Genomic DNA, 21,066 nt, shown 5'->3' with positions numbered 1-21,066 from the left:
TTGTATTTTACAATATAAAAAAAAAATAAGTTGTGTATCATATGGTACAAAGGTCATTGTGCAAAAACTCTGTCAGCTAGTAATATGCTACACGTAACCCAGGATCCATTATGTTTTTCAGTGAAAAGCCATTCCTTCTTAAGGAATGGAGTAGATGGCAATACACACACACACACACACACACACACACACACACACACACACACACACACACACACACACACACCCTGAAGGCCCACTGACCACAAAAAGGCAAAGAGTGTATCCTCACTCAGGGGAGTAAATGGATGAGAAGTACACTGGTTTTGTTTTATGGTTTCAGAGTTCCAGTAAAGTGCGCTGATACAAAATGCACTGATAATGCACCAGGCAGCAGAGAAGCCATTACAACATGGCAACATTGAAAAACACACGATGGATATAGAGCATATTGCATGCTCCATAATGATTTCACTAGCTCTTTAATATATATATATATATATATATATATATATATATATATATATATATATATATATATATATATAATATATATATATATATATATATATACACACACACACACACACACACACACACACACGCGTATAGTTTTTTTTTTTTTAAGGAAGGTGAACATCAAGCAGTTCTGAGATGTTGACTGAAACAAGGCTGCACCTGCAGAGGCAGCTTTAACACAAAATCGATCTACTCTAACATTCCCAGATGTATATTAAGTTCGAGTGATGCTTGCATGTTTTCGAACTGTGATACTGTTTCCATTTCCATTTGTCACCTGGTACTGAAATGAACATTTAGATTACATTTAGCCATGTATAGAAATGAACGAGGGACCTACCTCTGAGTAAAGTGGAGTAGTTAGTGAAAGAGTCAAAGATGCTGTTTGAAGCCATGTGTGATGTCCACAAGGGCCAGATCCTGTACCAGCGTTACCCTCTGAACCACTCCAGTAGTTCCAGCCTATTGGAAGCAACAACAGATGCGAGAAAAAGGGTGGTTGAAAGAGTTTTTCGGACCACATAGGCTGCTTGCAACCAAGAATTTGGGGTTGGTGAATGCCACAGGAATCTGTAGCCACAAGCTTGCTAACAGAACAGCATATGCATGAGTGTAGAGATACACACAGAGCAGTGGCTTAAATGAGGGCTAAAGGGGAAAAAAAACAGGACGTGGATGAAAGTTATGAGGTGAACATACCTGTGACAGTATGGCAGATACTGTTGGCTTCTGGTTTTGGAGGTTCAGGTGTGTGTCTCTCTCTTGTCGTGGTAATCAGCGTGGTGATGGACTGTCAGTCTTACATCTGGTCACAGCTCCCGCGGCGATTCTGCTTCTCGCCCAACCCACCATTCCATTGGTGGAGTCTAGGTCACATGTCACATGAAGTCACAGGTCTGTTCCCTCCTTCTCTTTCAATTGCACCCGTTCGTCCATCTGTAGTTCTCTTTCCTCCTTCTGTCTGATTGGTCATCAGATGCTGTTAAACAATTTCCCCTTCCTCACCTGAGGCCTGCTTAATGCTGGCCCACAGTGTTTGGTGATTGGAACTAGCTAAAAAATAGACCACAGTGCAGAAGACAGAAACCTACCAGGAGGTGACTAGGATGGGAAATGAAGTGCTCTGAGACAGAAAGCAAAAGAGAGCAAAGCTCTCAGAGAGGAGACAGAGCGTGTGTGAGCCGTGTGTGTATGTTTGTGCACACTGGTGGTTTGGGGCCTGCTAAACCAACCCTCCACCCTCACTTACCACTTGATAGTATCATAATCCTAGCCTCATTAGAAGCTCTCACATTCTCACTCTCTCTCTCTGTTTGACCTGATTGTGATGACTCAATTTTTCCAGAATATTTGCACTGACCTGATTTTTTTGAAAAGTGGAAATGATATATGTGTTAGTGTTTGATGAAACAGTGTTGCAATGGGTTTTTTTCAACTTCTTTATTTTTTTCTTTCTTTCTGCTATATTTATTTGTATGTCTCTCTGCTAGTTTTCTTTTCATGCTTAGACACTCCCATCACGTCTAGCCACTGGACAGCAACCCTGACCACATGTCTGGGTAGTCAGTTGACACAATGTGTGGTCATCTATGAATATGCATTTTGCAAGTGCATTTGTCTTGTAAATGCCTTTTTACCCCCCTTGCCCCCACATAAAACAAACAAACAAACAAACAAACAAACAAACAAACAAACAAACACTAGAACTACCCTTGTGTTAAAACTCTATGTGTGTGTGTGTGTGTGTGTGTGTGTGTGTGTGTGTGTGTTTGTATAATGTTGGACATACCACTTCTCACCCTCACTGCCCTGCTAATGAGCACTTGTGTGTCAGTTGGGTGGCAGCACAGGCCAAATGACATGGTCCCAAAAGTAAGTGTGTGTGCATGTGTATGTGTATGAGAGAGAGAGAGAGAAAGAGAGAGTATGGAAATGACATGCTCCCAGCCAATGTGGCTGATGGCCGAGGCCACAGAGTGGCTTGAATGCTTATCAGCAGTGTCCAGACCTAACCTCATGCACACACACACACACACATCTGAAATCTCCTTGCTTCGATGAGGTGTGACCGACTAGGCCAACCATGACATAATACAGATACTCTGAATCACTACACTCCTGTACACAACAAAATTGTGATGATATTCCATACCTACCTTGCTTGGATAGGTGAAAATGTTTGGCCTAAATTAAAATGTGACCAACATTGTTTATTGTGTGGATCATTTTGATAGATTATCTGTCCTTGGATGCACACCAAACTACTGAACTATGCATGTCCTTGTGGGAACATGTTTAAAAGTTCATTTTCAAGTCTTGTCTTTTTGGCTAATAGGCCAAACTGGGTTAGCCAATAGAGAGTTGCAGAGTGCAATACCCTAAATATTCTCATCTCATCTCATCTCATCTCATCTCATCTCATCTCATCTCATTATCTCTAGTCGCTTTATCCTGTCCTACAGGGTCGCAGGCAAGCTGGAGCCTATCCCGGCTGACTATGGGCGAAAGGCGGGGTACACCCTGGACAAGTCGCCAGGTCATCACAGGGCTGACACATAGACACAGACAACCATTCACACTCACATTCACACCTACGGTCAATTTAGAGTCAACAGTTAACCTAACTTGCATGTCTTTGGACTGTGGGGGAAACCGGAGCACCCGGAGGAAACCCACGTGGACACGGGGAGAATATGCAAACTCTGCACAGAAAGGCCCTCATCAGCCATGGGGCTCGAACCCGGACCTTCTTGCTGTGAGGCGACAGCGCTAATCACTACGCCACCGTGCAGCCCCCTAAATATTCTCAATAATAAAAATGTTTTTGCATGACCTGTAGAGGTAAAACAACATCTGTGAGAATCAACAAACTGTATCAGGCAAGACACCCCATGGAAATGATCCTATCCAATCAAGGAGCACACAAGTGTACAAATATGATAGTGTGCTTGATTATCATGATGATGTGAAATCAACCAAACAAAATGAAAAATGTTTTTTAAAAATCAAACCCTGGCTCCTGATTGGTGCAAAAGAAAAGCATTTGCCTTATTTTCAGGAGATCATTAGTTTGAATCTTGACCATGCCACAACTACCCATGACTGGGAGTCCAAGGGGGCAAAATTGACCATGCTGTCTGGGAGAAAGGGATGTATGAGAAAGAGGGTGGATAGGACGTTCCTTGGAGTGTGTTGCATTGCCCTGTGATGCAGCATGAGCAGCAGTTCAAACAGAAGGGGACATTGGGTTTACATATGTCAGAGCAAGTATGTGTTAGCCCTCACCCTCCCGTGTGATACAGGAGAGCTAGCAAGTAGGTGGTCGTTGGGGAAAAAATGGGGGGGGGGGGGAATCAGATCATGGTGCAGTCCATGTCAAAGCATCAACAAGATCTCATGATTGAAATCTTTGTGAATGAGTTGTCATATGTATAGTTACCTGTACTTAAGGTCAGATCACCTGATCAAGTTTTCATAAAGTTTTGAAAATAGACCTGGTTCACAATTTTTCCACTTCTCTCTTTTGCATATCTGTTAATCTAAACACTTTATGAGACCAGGTTGGGCATAGCTTTAGCCATTTATGAGCTTATGAATCCCGTGTGAAGATGGGGACTGGGACAAACACCATCTGCTCTCTATTTTGCAAGTTTGTTTCTTAGCAGCATCACTCACTAACCACCATCGAGAATGGTCAAAAGCAACATTGGGGTTAGGGAAAAGAATTTTTCGTGCCCTTGTTTATCGAGCCCCTGTATTTAAGCTTAATATAACTCCAGTGACCCTCCGCCCCACGGGTGGAGCTGCGCCGGGCGGTGGCTAGCGCGTGCGGTTGCTAGCACAGCTGCACAGGGGCTTATTTTGTGGCATAAAAATTGCAGGCTTCCCCATGTGCAACTCATAAAGAAGGGAATGCAGCAAAGGGGTGGACGAGGGATGCTGAGGTTCAGTGGCCGTCCTCGCTTGACACGTTTTAGCCTGGGGTGAAAAATATTCCACTAAAAGGTGATGATGCTAATGACTAAATCAGCATTATTGACACTAATGGGAGAAATCAAATGAGTCAGAGTGCCTGAGAGAGAACAGATGCGTGGACTGTGCAGTTTTATAACCTCGTATTCCTCGGTTATGTGTCCAATGCAAACTTATTTTTTCAGTTATTGTGAAGTCCTACCGGTAAATGTACCCTATGCTAATGGTTTGGCAGAGGTATTTTTTTGCTGAAACATTTCATTTCTAACCCAAATTCTGCTATAACATCCTTAAATATGTTTTTATGTGTCAGAATGTCTCATTTTAGTCTTTTGTGTAAAGTATTCTATTTTCCTTAACATTATACTGTTTTTTTAGAAAGTAATTCACTTTTTTTTTGACACAGTGTTTTTTAGTCATGATGCAGAATGTACACACATTTCGACCACATCGGCAGAATTAGGCCATGACCAGGATGGTCCCTGGTCTATTTAAGCCTCAGTGGTTGCAAATGTGAACTTTTGGCTTGTCAATCATCTGAAAAGTGGTGCATCCTCTTTCTTTCACAGGTATTAAAAAAGTATCATTGACATAGTAAAATAATAACCATGAGTAATGATTAAGGCAACCTTTTTTAATGTCAGCTGCACTTTTTGCACAAGTTTGCATTTTTCGTCTTAGACAAAGAGAGTCTTGTCATTGTTGAACATCTCACAGACAGAACAAGAGGAAAGAGAGAGAGAGACATGTTTACCACCTTCCCCCTCCCCTTTCCACAGAGTTGCACCCAAACCATCGTCCTTCCTCTTTCTCACACTCTCTGCATGTCCTTCGCACGGCATCCTACATGTGAGAGTCCCACTTTGAAATTCTGCTTAAATCACTAAACCCGTTGAGTCATTTTTTAAAAAACAAAGTACAACATAAAGCAGGTTCAGTACCTTGCTTCATAGATTCTAAATTACAAATGCAGGTAATTTATATATTTTTATGCAGTTCTTCAGTAGGAGTTTTGAGCCACTGGTTAGAAGAAAGATTTTTATAAAATGTCCTTAGATGAAGCTGTAAGACTGCAGGCACACCATTCTCAAGGCCTGCTCGAAATGAACACCAAAAGCTCTTTGGCAAGTGAAGTATTTTATAGCCATTTATGGCATGGGTGGTGCCAGGGAGGGACTTGGAGTACTGTAGCTACCCCTAGGATAGCCAGAACACCCCCTTAGCACTTCCAAGAAATTTCTGTGGTTTATTTAGAATTTTTAATGTGTGAATACTATACAAGCAGGTATAGTTTGAAAAAATAAATAAATGCATTAATAAAACAAACTGATTATTTTTAGACTAAAAAACAGAAGGTCAACAGAGGTGGCCTGATTCAGTCAACTGGCACAGCACACATTGCACTTTTCTCCTGTTAGCCAGAGTGCAATTTCTTTTTGTGAATTAGCATTAGTGATATCATAATGGAGGCGGCATGGCAGTGTAGTGGTTAGCGCTGTCGCCTCACAGCAAGAAGGTCTGGGTTCGAGCCCCGTGGCTGGCGAGGGCCTTTCTTTGCGGAGTTTGCATGTTGTCTGCGTGGGTTTCCTCTGGGTGCTCTGGTTTCCCCCACAGTCCAAAGACATGCAGGTTAGGTTAACTGGTGACTCTAAATTGACCATAGATGTGAATGGTTGTCTATGTGTCAGCCCTGTGATGACCTGGCGACTTGTCCAGGGTGTACCCTGCCTTTCACCTGTAGTCAGCTGGGATAGGCTCCAGCTTACCTGCGACCCTGTAGAACAGGATAAAGCGGCTAGAGATAATGAGATGAGATATCATAATGGATCACTCTTTTTAAAAACTTAACATGCATCTATGTGGGGAGACTCAAACAACAGACATATTTTCTTTTGAAGATATTAAATGGTAGGCCTAAGTGATTTTTTTTCTATTGCCAATTATAAATTTCATGCATTTGGCAGCTGAGGCACAAATTCTGACTCCTTATCGTTATCTCTATGTGATGCTCATTCATATAACATGAGGAACGGAATAGATCCACTGTTGATTCATTAGTAGAGGTGTTGGTAACTGGCAGCATGAGCTTGTGATCTCAGAATCTCAGGTTAAAATGTGTACAAACCTCTGTCTGTTGCTTGCTGTTTGTGTGCAAACCCTGTCTATGGCTTAATTGTGTGAAATTTTAACAGCCGATTCAGAGGTGTGCTTACGTAGGCTAGCTTATGAACCTGACATCTGGACCTGAGTCCATTATGGACCTGAGTATTTCCCCTTTTGCGTATGTGTGTCGGGGTATTTCAGTAAGGGCACTCGGAGAGCTCAGAGCTCGGCCAAGGCCAAATGTTGCAATGTTAGCGAAAGTGAAACTAAATTTGTCGAGCCGCCCTGTGAGTTGGATCCACTCTGAAATTTAACGGGTTCTTCCTTTCCACCAAACCTGTAGTTTTTTGTGTAATCCTGCTTACAGGCAAACAAACAAACCGAACGTGTAACCTCGGTGGAGGTAATTGAACTGTGGCAACTCATTAATGGGTAAGTCTAAATTTCAGAGCACCCTCACTGAAAAGTCAAACAGCCTCTTAGCACCAGCAAAGGAAATTCTCTGGCGCCACCCCTCACTGATGATTAGTTTTCAAACCTCTCTGATGAGTCAGTGTGTCTAGATCAGTCTGAGAAAATGTTCTCTCAGTGAAATACATAAATTAATCACAATCACTAACAAGTCATGTGCTTGACTTAATACAGTAACTTCAAGATAACAAATGCTTATGTGTAACAGGATTTTTTAAGAGTCTTGGAGCAGTCTGCAAATAAAAAAAATAACTTACATTCAACTTGACAAGGGCTAAGTTGAAATCTTTGATTCCTTTCTACGTATTTTTTTGTCTTTATTGTCAAAGGATAAAAATACATATCCTAAGGTACATTATAAGCATATAAGAAAAAAGAAAAAAAAACTTATACATATACTAAGTTAAGCTAAATGTTTAAAAAGTAGCCTATTTACAAAGGTATTTTTAAAACGATCAGTATTTACATTAGGCATTACATATCTTGTTCCATGGAGATTACAGTATATTTGCTTTTTTTTTGACGGGGAGATAGGGCTTAAGTGGATGATTATCAGTCGACAGTGCTTTCTTGTATATTTTACAATCTTGTTTTGCTAAAAAAGCTTTAGTACAGATAGGATACGATATGAAGCGGCGCTTAGGACATCTATCTAGAAAGTTTTGAACTACATTAAGACTAGATTCATACGCACCATAAACAAAAACATACACTTTTCAAAAGCTAGCAACCCACTCATCACACTCAAGGTCACAGTCCAAAACAAGAGACTACAAGGAATTTTAACACCAAAATTCTCTAAAGTATAATAATCCAGAATGATTTAATGTGATTTTACACATACAAAAAAGATACCACATTAACCACACCCCTCACTTTAACCTTAACCATTTCAAACTTTTCATACGAGTTGGCTCATGCAAATTCCTCTCATGTTGGTTTCAGCTCTCTGCAGGGCCAACCTCAGCCTTCACCAGCACACGTTTCCCCAAAACCAGACCAGATCAGACCAGATCTGAGCCAGAAACCCAAAAAGCCATCCTCCACCGCCAACCTCCAACCTCCACACTGCCAGCAAACACACTTCAAACGTGCAAAACACGCAGCGGGAACGTTTTTTTCTTTTCTTTTTATTTGTCGTTGTTGTTGCTGCACCAAGGAACTCTACCTGATTTCTTGATATTCTGCTCATTTAGCTTTCTTTTCCTCTTTTCTCACGTCTGTATAGCCAAGTGTTCATGTGATTAGGTTTTCTCAGTTTCGTATGTGTGTGAAATGAACAAAAGCAGGCTGGCACTCTCTGAGAGAATCTGGAGGAGGTTTGCGCTGTCACAAATGTTGCTTTTGAGAGTTTGACTGAGAGGTGTGTTTATACCAAAAAGCTGCTATGTTTGTGTTTTTACTTCACAGTGCAGTATATATATATATATATATATATATATATATATATATATATATATATATATATATATATATATGCGCTTCTGTGAATATGTCTGGGATGTAGAGCATGAGAATTTGTGTGTGTGTGTGTGTGTGTGTGTTTGCCCTGTTCCCTGTTGATTTCCTGTGGTTCAGACAGAGGTTTTGTATGTGCCAGACATATGGGTAAACGCTAGCATAGGACAGGATGTTGAAATGTGCTCTCTCTTGTGCACTGTATCAGCTTAAATGCAGCATGATTGCACGCATGTATTTATATGCACCTGTGTGTTTTGATAGTGTGTGCACGCAAAGCTCAGTGTGTGTATGGGGTAACATGGAGTGTGACTATCACGATGAGATTTTTGATGATGCATGCATAATATCACATATATCTAGAAATAGTTTCACCTCTGTTTTCTGTTTCTCTTAAACGGTGCCATAACAACACAGTTTTTTTTTTTTTTTTTTGCAGCATGCAGAACAATATTATACAAATGTGCATGCACGCAAACTACCATTCAGAGCTCTGGTTTATCTGATGCCATTGTTTCCAGAAGTGAAGGTGCAGTGTGTTCTGATCAGATCATCACACACTGATAGCAGAGGACACTGTGAGAAAGTGGCACACAGGACTGAATGCTGAGCTAAAGCAGCATGTCAAGAGTAACCAGCTGGCTGAAGGAAGAAAGAGAGTCGGGGAGGAGGTATACTGAGGTTTCATGTGGGCTTTACTCACTTTCCTTGATTTTATTGATGGTTTTTTTGTGTGCGCGCGGGGGGATCAACATTCTGATGTGAAAACCTCAAGCATCTTTATCAGATCGCTTCTGATTCACGTTACATGCTGAAGTCATCTCTCTAGAAAAAACGTAAAAGGAAGCATAACAGAGAGGAGAAGAAAAAGCAAGAAAAAATGGAATGAGAAAGAAGCAAGAGAGACATATACAGAGGTGTGTGTTGATGTATCCTCCATGCACGCGCACACACACACACACACACACACACACACACACACACAGGTCTGTTTATGGCCCTTTTCCACTACCCTTTTTCAGCTCACTTCAGCTCGCTTCAGCTCACTTCAGCCCGACACGGCTCGCATTTCGACTACCTCAGAGCAGCACGACTCAGCTCGCTTCAGCCCTGCTCAGCACCCAAAACTCGCACGGTTTTGGAGTAGGGCTGAAGCAAGCCAAACCGAGCCGAGTGGGGCTAGGGGCGTGAGGAGACACTCCCCTGTGCACTGATTGGTGAGGAGGAGTGTCCTCACATGCCCACACACGCCCCGCGAGCACGCTGGGATCTGTAAACACCGTAAACCCGGAAGAAGAAGAATTACGAATTACGAGAATTTCTGAAGCCTTATGCGCCTCGCCTCGTCTATACGCTCTTGCCAGTATCTGTTGGCATTGTCGGTGACAACAAGCCACAGCACCAAGACCAGCAACACTAACGACTCCATGTCCTCCTTGTTCATTGTTTACTATCCGGGTCGTGAGACTACCGCTTAAAAGGTCACTGATGTCACTGTTTGCGCCGCCTAACGACATCACGTGACGTTCACCCACTTTCGCTAACTCCACCCAATGTGTCCACCCACTTCCAGCCAGCATGGTTCAGCGCGGTTGTAGTCGAAATGCAACTCCAACAGCCCCGCTCAGCCCGACTCAGCCCAACTCAGCCGCGTTGGTAGTGGAAAAGCGGCATTAGGCCTAATAAGCAGACAGAATATGTGTAAGCATTTGGATAAGAGATAATCCCTATAACAGCGCATGTGTGTCTGTCTGATGTATTTACTGTCTTCACACTGAAGATGTACTCGTGTTTCCATAGACTGAAGTGTTAATTTGCGTCTCTTCATGCCACAGTTTCTTTGCTGATCTCATTGACTGAGACATCAGAGATTCATAACAATCCACATGAGCCAACTTGTAGAAAAGTTTTTAGTGGTTAAGGACAGAGCAAGAGGCTGAGGAAGCTGCAGTAGCTCTACTGAGTGAAATTCAGAGATGATGCTCATTGCTCACTGGTTAGATTTGTGTGAATCATGATGAGGAAATATTTATATTCCATGATATAATACGAGGCGGCACGGTGGTGTGGTGGATAATGGGTTTGAACCTCGCAGCTGACTGGGGCCTTTCTGTGCGGAGTGTGCATGTTCTCCCCATGCCCATGTGAGTTTCCTTTGGGTGCGCTGGTTTCCCCCCACAGTCCAAAGACATGTGGATTAGGTCAACTGGCTAGTCTAAATCACTCACAGGTGTGAATGTGAGTGTGAATGCTGTGTTAGCCCTGCTGTTAGATTGGTGAGGATGTACCAGGATGTACCAGGATGTACCCTGCCTCTTGCCTGAAGTCAGCTGCAACTGGCTCCAGCTCACCCATGCCTATTAAATGGTCTAAAAAATATGAATGAATGATTGAATTTCAGCAATTCAAAAATGATTCTGTTGGCCTACTTTTTAAAGGCCATTGAAATTGAAATCCTGACTGCTTTCTCATAATGATGCTTGGGGTTTCCAATGCCAGAATGTGAAATGACCAGAGCTAAACATGAGCAGGAGGTTTCATTCCAAGCAGGAACCACACTTGATAGCTGATTGAAGGCCAAGATTAACCAATTAAACATGTGGAATTAGGTGTGACTCTTAATGGGTTGGAACCAGTGGCAGCTGATCCAGAGTAGTAGGTGAGGGAGAGCCCCACCACTCATATCAGCCATTCAACCAATGTTAATCTTCATAAAGTCCTCAGCTCCATTCCATTTAATTACTAATTAACTCTTTAATGACTAATGAGTAACCGTATCAGCTGATGTTCCACTGATTTGCTCACCTTTCTATATTTCCACTTGCACAGTAATGAGGTAGTGAGCTCAATCCCCCATTTACCTCTGTAGTGGGAACTGCAACAAATGCTAATAGAGAACTGGGGCAGGATTCACTCTGCTCCATGTTCAGGGGAGGACCAGTGAATGGAACAGCTAATGGCAGATTTTCTAAATTGGGCTAGGTTAAAATTGTTTTATCACAAAATAATTGGAATTAACTCTAATAAAGTGCAGAAAATGTGTATACAGTATGATGTACAGCAGTGTGGTCCACAGCCCCCTGGTGGGCTGTGAAAGTAGTGCAGAAAAAAGTAATCATAACTAACAAAAGAAAGCCATGGGATTTAAATTTAAATGCGTTATTATTTTTCAGGGCGGCATAATGGTGCAGTGGTTAGCACTGTGGCCTCAAACCTGCCGGTCAACCAGGTCCTTTCTGTGTGGAGTTTACAGGTTCTCCTCGTGCCTGTGTGGGTTTTCTCTATGTGCTCAGGTTTCCTCCCACATTCCAAAGATATACAGTTTAGGTCAACTGGCTACTCTAAATTGCCCACAAGTGTGACTGGGAGTGTGAATGGCTGTCTGTCTCTCTGTGTTAACCCTGTAATAGACTGGCCACCTGTCCAGGGTGTACACTGTCTCTTGCCCAGTGTCAGCTGGGATTGGCTCCAGCTCACTCGTAGCACAGAAATGAATGAATGTTGTTCTTCATTGATCTGACCTATTTTTGATCTGGAATGTATCTTATATCTTATCAATGGTAGGGAATTTTAATTGACAGAATACCTCATCATTGGCAGATTATTAATTTGCAGTGCAATTAATTTGCAGGGCAATCATGGAGCTGATACATCAGAAATGTGCATGCACCACAGTGACCTTGATTCCCACACAAAGGCTGTAAAAGAAGGAAAAAGAAAAAAATATGTCGTGTCTCCCTCTTCCAATGTTCAAAGTTCAGAGGCTTGTTTCAGGTTTTTCATGTGTTTTTTGAGATGTAGTAAGATTAGAAATGTTGATGAAATCTAGCAACCCTGGTTACTGATATTAGTTCTGCTGTGTTCATCTTGCACATGGGAAACACACCTGCTGTATGAAAGTTTACAGTTGAACAAAGGTTCATCTAGAACCGCTCAAAATGAGCTGATAGACTGGACACTGGGTGACTGTAAGTTGTCAATTCTCAACTGCCTAAGTAACTAAGAATCCACCAAATATTAGCCTATAGCATTAGTCTTGTGTGATCGTCTCTCGACATCATTTAGTCAGTCGACATCATTTAGAGGCTACATCATTATTAATGTTGGACGTTGCTACTATAGTTATTACAGGGACATTTTATTAAAATCCCATCCCTGATTCAAATTTCCTCAATGAGCATGACATTCTAATTTTGAGCACTGTTATTCTCAGTTTTTAAGACAAAAGAACCATTTATATTGTTCAGGGATTCATGGGTAGTTAAAGAGTTTATAATTTGTAATTGGAACACTTTCTGATGAAGAGACTCTCATGAGAAGTTGTAGGGTTATGAATAGAAATGTTTTCCCAGAGGAACAACTGATGACATTGCCTTTTGAGTGTAACTGGTAAATCTAAGTGTACAGAACCTATAGATTGGCAAAGTCCTTAAAGCAGATATGCAGAACCTTTATTTTTAAATAAATTTCTGAGTGGATAGTATCTCCATCCTTGACTCTTGTATGCTGCATAAATGGGAATTAAAAAATATATTTTTTTGAGAGTTAAAATCGACCGCAAAGTTGGCATTCGAGCTGCCCCGCTGAGCCAGCCATGCCTGAGTGTGTGACGTCACAGTGGTAACCAGTTTTAAGGCCGAAACCTTTGACAGCTATAGACCAAAGTCATATAAATAAAAATTTATGGTGAAAATAAGAAATGCCATTACCGACTTGCTCAACTAAGACTGATTTGACTTCATTGATTGTGGGTTGACTCTCATAAAACAGGATAGGTGTTATAACTTATGCAACATACATTTACATGCATGCATTTTCACTGATAAAACGGAAAAGGCTAATTAAATAATCAGATGAACTGAGGCAATCACATTCTGAAGCAAATTAAATAATCTTATACTGGTAACTTAAACACACAATACAAGTTACATGTATTAATCTAAATGCAGGTAAACGACGTGCTGTTTTTTTATCCAAATGAGAGTTAGAGATTACCCATCTGTGTTCTCACTTCTTGAAGGCCGATCTTGTGGCCGATTGTTTTGAAACAATCTGACTTTCAGTTGTTCGTTCAGTTCTCCGTTCATTTACTTCTTCCATGAAAGGGCGAGATGGCAGCAATATCCAGCAGAGAAATCAGATGGCTGCTCCACTCATTTTCCATTTTCTCCATACTGAGTACTCCGCCATTACTGCTCTGCTCAGGCAATTACTAAAACCCGGGACAGGACATCACCAGTTTTAGCAACAACCACGGGGAGGTCACTGCCTGAGTGATATGTCATGTCCTGTTCTGTCCCGGGTTTTGCCAACAACCCTCGGCTCACACTCCGGGAGAACTGGTACAACTGAACTTACTTTCCTTTTTAAAATAAATAAATAAATAAATAAATAAATACTTTCCTTTTCTTGTAGTTTTATTTAATTGTTGGTACTACACCTCTTTCAATACGGGCTTATAGCCAACGTTCCTCAACAGATCAGAGGTCTTGTACGAGTCTTCAGTAAAATGACAGCTATAGACTAAAGTCATATAAATAAAAATTTATGGTAAAAGTAAGAAATGTCATTACCGACTTGCTCAACTAAGTCAATAAGTCAAAAAGACACTGTTCTCCCAGAGTGTGAGCTGAGGGTTGTTGGCAAAACCTGAGACAGAACAGGACATGACATATCACTTAGGCATTGACCTCCCCGCAGTTGTTGCTAAAACTGGTGACGTCCCGTCCTGGGTTTTAGTAATTGTCTGAGCAGAGCAGTAATGGCGGAGTACTCAGAGCAGAGCAGAGGAGAGACCACTTCGTAGGCGCCCAATGCGCCCGTGAACTTCTCGTAAAACACGTCCAAATTTTTACAGTTTGAACATTCTTGGGCCATGAATGCAATGTAAATCCACCTTCTGTTGTGACATCTACGTGGCATGGTGATAAATTAGCTCAAAATGGAGGATCGGAGTTGCAGTCAGCTCTGTGTTTTAGTATAGCGGAAATGGCAATGAGACCAATAGACTTCCTGCTGTGACGTTACGGACGTCAAGGTTATTCACTCAGACTGCTACCTATATGAATCACTTTAATCATAAAAATTACAATATTAGATTTATTGTTGGGCGGCACGGTGGTGTAGTGGTTAGCACTGTCACCTCACAGCAAGAAGGTCCGGGTTCGAGCCCCGTGGCCGGCGAGGGCCTTTCTGTGTGGAGTTTGCATGTTCTCCCCGTGTCCGCGTGGGTTTCCTCCGGGTGCTCCGGTTTCCCCCACAGTCCAAAGACATGCAGGTTAGGTTAACTGGTGACTCTAAATTGACCGTAGGTGTGAATGTGAGTGTGAATGGTTGTCTGTGTCTAGGGCTACATCCACATGACAATGGCAACGAGATGTTATTTAAAAATATATCGCGTCCAAATGGGCAACGATCAGTAAAATATCAGGTCCATATGGCAACGCAACGCTTGCTGAAAACGATGCAATACACATGCCACACCTCTAGGGGCACTGTAAGACGGTCCCTTCGGAGACACCAGAACAATAGAAGAAGTAAGGACGCATGCGCATAAACTATTATGCGCGAGACTTCATATTAGCCACAAAGTCAGGAAAATCTGTTCGTAAAATTTTATTATAATGACCAAATACAATGAAAAGTATTTTTCCAGTCTCACCTGTGAAAGGTGATTTCGTTTGGACAGCAAACCTGTTGGTACAGTTAAACGCAGCTAATCTTTATTCTCCGCTTTGACCTATCCAATATGGCGGCGAGGATGACGTATGATTCTATGCGGAAGGCGGCGTCTTTAATGGTCCGGAATAAATTGAATGCTACACGTTGATGGATTAATTTGTTGTTTCTCACCTGTGAAAGGTAATCCCATGTGATCTCGTTTGGACGGTAAACCTGTTGGTACAGTTAAATGCAGCACATGAATCTTTATTCTCCGCTTTGACCTATCCAATATGGCGGCAAGGATGACGTATGATTCTACGCGGAAGGCGGCGTCTTTAATGGTCCGGAATAAATTGAATGCTACACATTGATGGATTAATTTGCTCTTCTACGCCCTTTTTGAGGAATGTATTGGAGGACTTAAACCAACATCTGAAGAGGTGAGATCGCTCCTTTTTTTCCCTATTTTTGCTGGCGGGATTGACTCTGCCCTAAGGGCAGAGTCTCTCTCTCTCTCTCTCTCTCTCTCTCTCTCTCACTTTGCACCATTACACAATAAATATTCACAGTGAAAATATTTTGTAAGCGCGTTTCATGAACCAAGTTATAGGATTTGTTGACAACTCGCATCAAGTTCGTTACACTTCTACCCGGCGTGAAGCACTCACAGTCATGTGGTGGTTGTGACGTCATCATAAACAAATCCGTTCTACTCATCCAGACGACTTCACAACGGCAACGTTGCCAGATCTTTCCACTCTGGAACCCGTTCTCAAAAAGATTGCGTTTTGGGCACCCAAAACGCCGGTGCCGTGTGGACACCAGGCCTAAACGATAAGCAATTGTATCGGAGTCACCTGAATCCGTTGCCGTGTGGACAGGGCCTATGTTTCAGCCCTGTGATGACCTGGCGACTTGTCCAGGGTGTACCCTGCCTTTCGCCCGTAGTCAGCTGGGATAGGCTCCAGCTTGCCTGTGACCCTGTAGAACAGGATAAAGCAGCTAGAGATAATGAGATGAGATGAGATTTATTGTTAACACTTAAAACTATTCCTGTGCCATTCTTGAGGTCTCAAGGCATTTATAAACGAAAGTGAGGCCATGGTTCTGCGTATCTGCTTTAAGAATGTTGTCTGTGAAGATTCTCAGTCATCCAGGTCATAGTAAACTGTGGGTGGTAGAAGAGAGCAACTGGACTTGCTTGAAGATTCTTGAAGACGTTTCACCTCTCATCCGAAAGGCTTCTTAAGTTCTGTCTGACTAATAGGGAGTATCAGGTATTTATCCTCTCATGGATGAAAAGCTCATCTAAGGTGTCGTTGAGTCATCCTGTTGGTGTGGGTCACTGGAGACTGGGCGTGAATGGCCTCGAGAGTCGTTAGGGTGATCAATGGATTGCCCGTTAGGGTGATCAATGGAATGCTGATTCTCTCTGTCCTCCTGTGAGTCACTGAAAACAGCTGGGTTTTGGTGTGCATTCAGTTGTCTGGGAAGTGTGCCAAGGACTGCATTGTAGGTGGCTGATAAATGATGTCTTAGGCCCTGTCCACACGGCAACGGATTCAGGTGAATCCGATACAATTGTTTATCGTTTAGGCCTGGCGTCCACATGGCACCAGTGTTTTGGGTGCCCCAAAACGCAATCTTTTGAGAACGGGTTCCAGAGTGGAAAGATCTGGCAATGTTGCCATTGTGAAGTCGTCTGAATGAGTAGAACGGATTTGTTTATGATGACGTCACAACCACATGACTGTGAGTGCTTCACGCCGGGTAGAAGTGTAACGAACTCGATGCGAGTTGTCAACAAATCCTATAACTTGGTTCATGAAACGCGCTTACAAAATATTTTCACTGTGAATATTTATTGTGTAATGGTGCAAAGTGAGAGAGAGAGAGAGAGAGAGAGAGAGAGAGAGAGAGAGAGAGAGAGAGAGAATAGCCCTTAGGGCAGAGTCAATCCCGCCAGCAAAAATAGGGAAAAAAAAGGAGCGATCTCACCTCTTCAGATGTTGGTTTAAGTCCTACAATACATTCCTCAAAAAGGGCGTAGAAGAACAAATTAATCCATCAACGTGTAGCATTCAATTTATTCCGGACCATTAAAGACACCGCCTTCCGCATAGAATCATACGTCATCCTCGCCGCCATATTGGATGGGTCAAAGTGGAGAATAAAGATGCCTCATTCATGTGCTGCGTTTAACTGTACCAACAGGTTTACTGTCCAAACGAGATCACATGGGATTACCTTTCACAGGTGAGACTGGAAAAATAATTTTCATTGTATTTGGTCATTATAATGTAATTTTACGAACAGATTTTTCTGACTTTGTGGCTAATATGAAGTCTCGCGCATAATAGTTTATGTGCATGCATCCTTACTTCTTCTATTGTTCTGGTGTCTCCGAAGGGACGGTCTTACAGCGCCCCTAGAGGTGTGGCATGTGTATTGCATCGTTTTCAGCAAGCGTGCATTGCCATATGGACCTGATATTTTACTGATCGTTGCCCATGTGGACGCGATATATTTTTAAATAACATCTCGTTGCCGTTGTCGTGTGGATGTAGCCTTAGACCCCCACCTCTGTTCAGTGATGGCTGTTCCAGGTTGACAAAAATGGCTTCTTTAACTCCTCGCTCATACCAGCGATCCTCTCTGGCTAAAATGCGTACGTTGCAATCCTGAAATGAGTGTCCTTTGTTGTTAAGATGAAGATAGACAGCAGAGTCCTGGCCTGAGGAACTGGCTCTCCTGTGTTGAGCCATGCGCCTGTGAAGCGGTTGTTTAGTTTCCTCAATATACGAGTCCGTGCATTCCTCACTGCACTGAATTGCATACACTACGTTGTCCTGTTTGTGTCTGGGTATTCTGTCCTTAGGGTGGACCAGTTTCTGCTTCAGGGTGTTACTGGGTCTGAAATGTACCAGAATGTTGTGTTTGTAGAAGAGCCTCCTGAGTTTCTCAGATAGACCAGAAATGTAGGGAATGACAATGTTCTTGCGTTTGTTCCTGTTATCCTCCTTGTCTGTTATGTTCCTTTTTCTGCTCTTGAGGAAAGACCAGTTGGGATACCCGCAGTTCTGAAGCGCTTTCTTGATGTGATTCTGCTCCTTCTCTTTTCCCTCTATCATTGTAGGGATGTTCTGAGCCCTGTGTTGCAAGGTCCTAATGACCCCCAATTTGTGTTCCAGTGAGTGCTGAGAGTCGAAGAGTAGGTACTGGTCTGTGTGTGGGGGTTTCCGGTAGACCTTGATGCTAAGGCTTCTGTCTTGTCTAATGTGTACATCACAATCCAAGAAGGCTAGATTATTCCCACTGACGTCCTCCCGAGTGAAGTTGATGTTGATATCCACTGCATTGATGTGCTTAGAGAAGGCTTCCACCTCATTTAAGAATGCTCCAAACAATGTGTAGCTTGTGCACTCTGTTGAAGTGTATGTACACTAGGCCTGGACAATAAAATTGATAGACACTTCATCAATAGTAATAAGATAAAAAATTGTTTGAAAAAATGTCCTAAGTTTTCATTTAAATATATAAATGGAAACTGCCAGAAAAGCACATCATGAGTTCAGTTGCATGAACAAACTCCAAGCGTGCTCCCTCCCTGGCTCATAAACAGCCTGTCATCTAATGAAGTGCGCTACAAGGGACATGCAAACAGCCATTTAAGAAGAAGCCTTTATTTGTCAAATGCACACTCAAGCACAGTGAAATTTGTCCTCTGCATTTAACCCATCTGAAGCAGTGAACACACGCAACCACACACACAGGTGAGCAATGAGCACACACACATACCCAGAGCAGTGGGCAGCTATGTTACAGCGGCCGGAGAGCAGTTGGGGGTTAGGTGCCTTGCTCAAGGGTACTTCAGCCCAAGGCCGCCCCATGTTAACCTAACTGCATGTCTTTGAACTGTGGGGGAAACCGGAGCACCTGGAGGGAACCCACACAGACACGGGAAGAACATGCAAACTCCACACAGAAAGGCCCACGTCGGCCACTGGGCTCGAATCCGGAACCTTCCTGCTGTGAGGCAACAATGCTAACCACCACACCAACATGCTGCCCAAGTAGCAAGTGTATTGTTCAGTTGCACCATCGACATGTGACACAAGAACAGAAACATCGTTGAGGGAGATAATGAGCAGCATTTCCCACAGGTCTTAAATATACTTATGATGGTAGCCAGTGGAAAGAGCTGGTATTACCTGCCTGCACGAAAATTATCTACCTCATGTGATTTCGGATCGCAGTGAAATCTACTCTGCTTGCATTAATTAGTGCTCTGCTCATGCTGCTTAGTAAATCGTACATGAAATCTATCAGCGACAACTACAGATTGCCTTTCAGTGTTGTAATCTGTGAAAAATTGACTCTTCTTTTTATTTCTTTTACAATTTCATTTTTTGACTTACAAAGAAGTAAAACAGACAAAAAAGAAAAATGACTGACTAATTTTTGTCACTGACACAAAAACAGAATGATCAAATATACACGGACGATTAATGCTCTTTTAATAATCAGTTAAATAGGTTAGAAAAATAAGCACAATTAGAAAGCTGAAGCGCTGACTGGACTCAAGCGTTCTGTGTTGTCATGGCAACATCAACAATAACATACACACTGATTCAGATTGTCTACAACGTGAAAGCTCTCTGTTCGTGTGGTCGGCTATTTGGCCAATCATTACAGCACAACACACTTCCTTTTAGAGATACAGTAGGCTACATTATGTTCATTATTATTTATCTATCACTCACAAAACATTCTCCTTCTTCATACTTATTTGTTAAAATGGGTTGCCAAATATACTTTGGGAGGCAGGTAATACAAAGGAAGGTATTTAAATTCAAAATAAAGTGGTTAAATTCAACATTTTTCTCCTGGTAATTATTAAAAATAGGTCATTAAAATTTTCAATAATTATCAATATTGACTGAAATGACATTTTATCGTGATAAATTTTTCAGCTATATTACCCAGCCCTAATGTACACTTGTATCTCCTTACATTAATCAGTCCATTACACCAACACATAAATAATCAATTCTCAGTTAGTCAAATCCACCCAAGTTCTCAGACAATCTTAGTACACACACACACACACACACACACACACACACACACACTTCTGCTTTGGGTCAGCTTCTGATTTGGGGTAAGCTGGTTGTTTCTTTAAGCATGCTTTTTTTTTTTTTTAAACATTTTCAGAGAAGATAAAGCTATGACTTGATATGCAGCCACAGGCAAATTGCATTCTGGGAAGTGATCAGACCACAGCTCAAGAGATAAGTGTTCCACATGCATGAGTCTGTGTGTAAATGTGTGTGTTCCATGGTAAAACATGCGGTGGATGTGACCTGGTTTCATATTTGCCCAATGTTCTCATCTCCAAACACACAGGTTGCTCTCAGTTTAGCTACAACGAGAAGAGGGAAAACCTGAGATTAAGCTTGTGTGTGTGTGTGAATAGGGTGAATGAGTGTGAGAACGAACAGGAAACTAGCTTGTTTTTACATAGCCCTAGTTTGATTTTTTTTTTAAATGATATGGTCACTTTGAAAGTTGTAATAAGCAGGAAAACAGATAAGCACGTGCTGAAGTTTGGTTTAAAATGAGAATGCAGGCTTTGTAGAGCTTTTATAATCTCTTGTGATTGCAGATTTCTACCCACTCAAGTCATGTTTGCTGTAATAACTTTTCATACAACTTCAGATGAAATCCAAGAAAATCACTGTGGTTATATTTTTATGTGTGTGAGGTCAGGCTGATATACAACATCAGTAGTCATGACAAATCATGTGTCAGAGCAAAACTGAATAAAATTCACACTCTTTAGAAAGTGAATGAGTGACTAGCAGAGAGAGAGAGAGAGAGAGAGAGAGAGAATGTGTGTGT

At 42.0% G+C, this 21,066-nt stretch overlaps 1 protein-coding gene across 1 annotated transcript in view; it reads right to left on the bottom strand.

Annotated features, from left to right (window-relative positions):
- runx3 (RUNX family transcription factor 3) overlaps window positions 1-1,521 on the bottom strand; it is a 71,059-nt gene extending 69,538 nt beyond the window's left edge. The window contains exons 1-2 of the mRNA XM_060925293.1: window positions 1,198-1,521; window positions 839-960 (exon numbers count right to left, since the gene is read on the bottom strand). Of these exons, the coding sequence (XP_060781276.1) occupies window positions 839-893 (55 nt within the window). The 5' untranslated portion in view covers window positions 894-960; window positions 1,198-1,521. The remainder of the gene's footprint in view (window positions 1-838; window positions 961-1,197) is intronic.
- Window positions 1,522-21,066: the final 19,545 nt, after the last annotated feature.

This window comes from Neoarius graeffei, chromosome 7 (genome assembly GCF_027579695.1).
Source record: "Neoarius graeffei isolate fNeoGra1 chromosome 7, fNeoGra1.pri, whole genome shotgun sequence".
In the NCBI taxonomy this organism is placed as follows: domain Eukaryota; kingdom Metazoa; phylum Chordata; class Actinopteri; order Siluriformes; family Ariidae; genus Neoarius; species Neoarius graeffei.
Note: the sequence above shows the minus strand (reverse complement) of the source record. Positions and strands in the feature narration are given on the sequence as shown.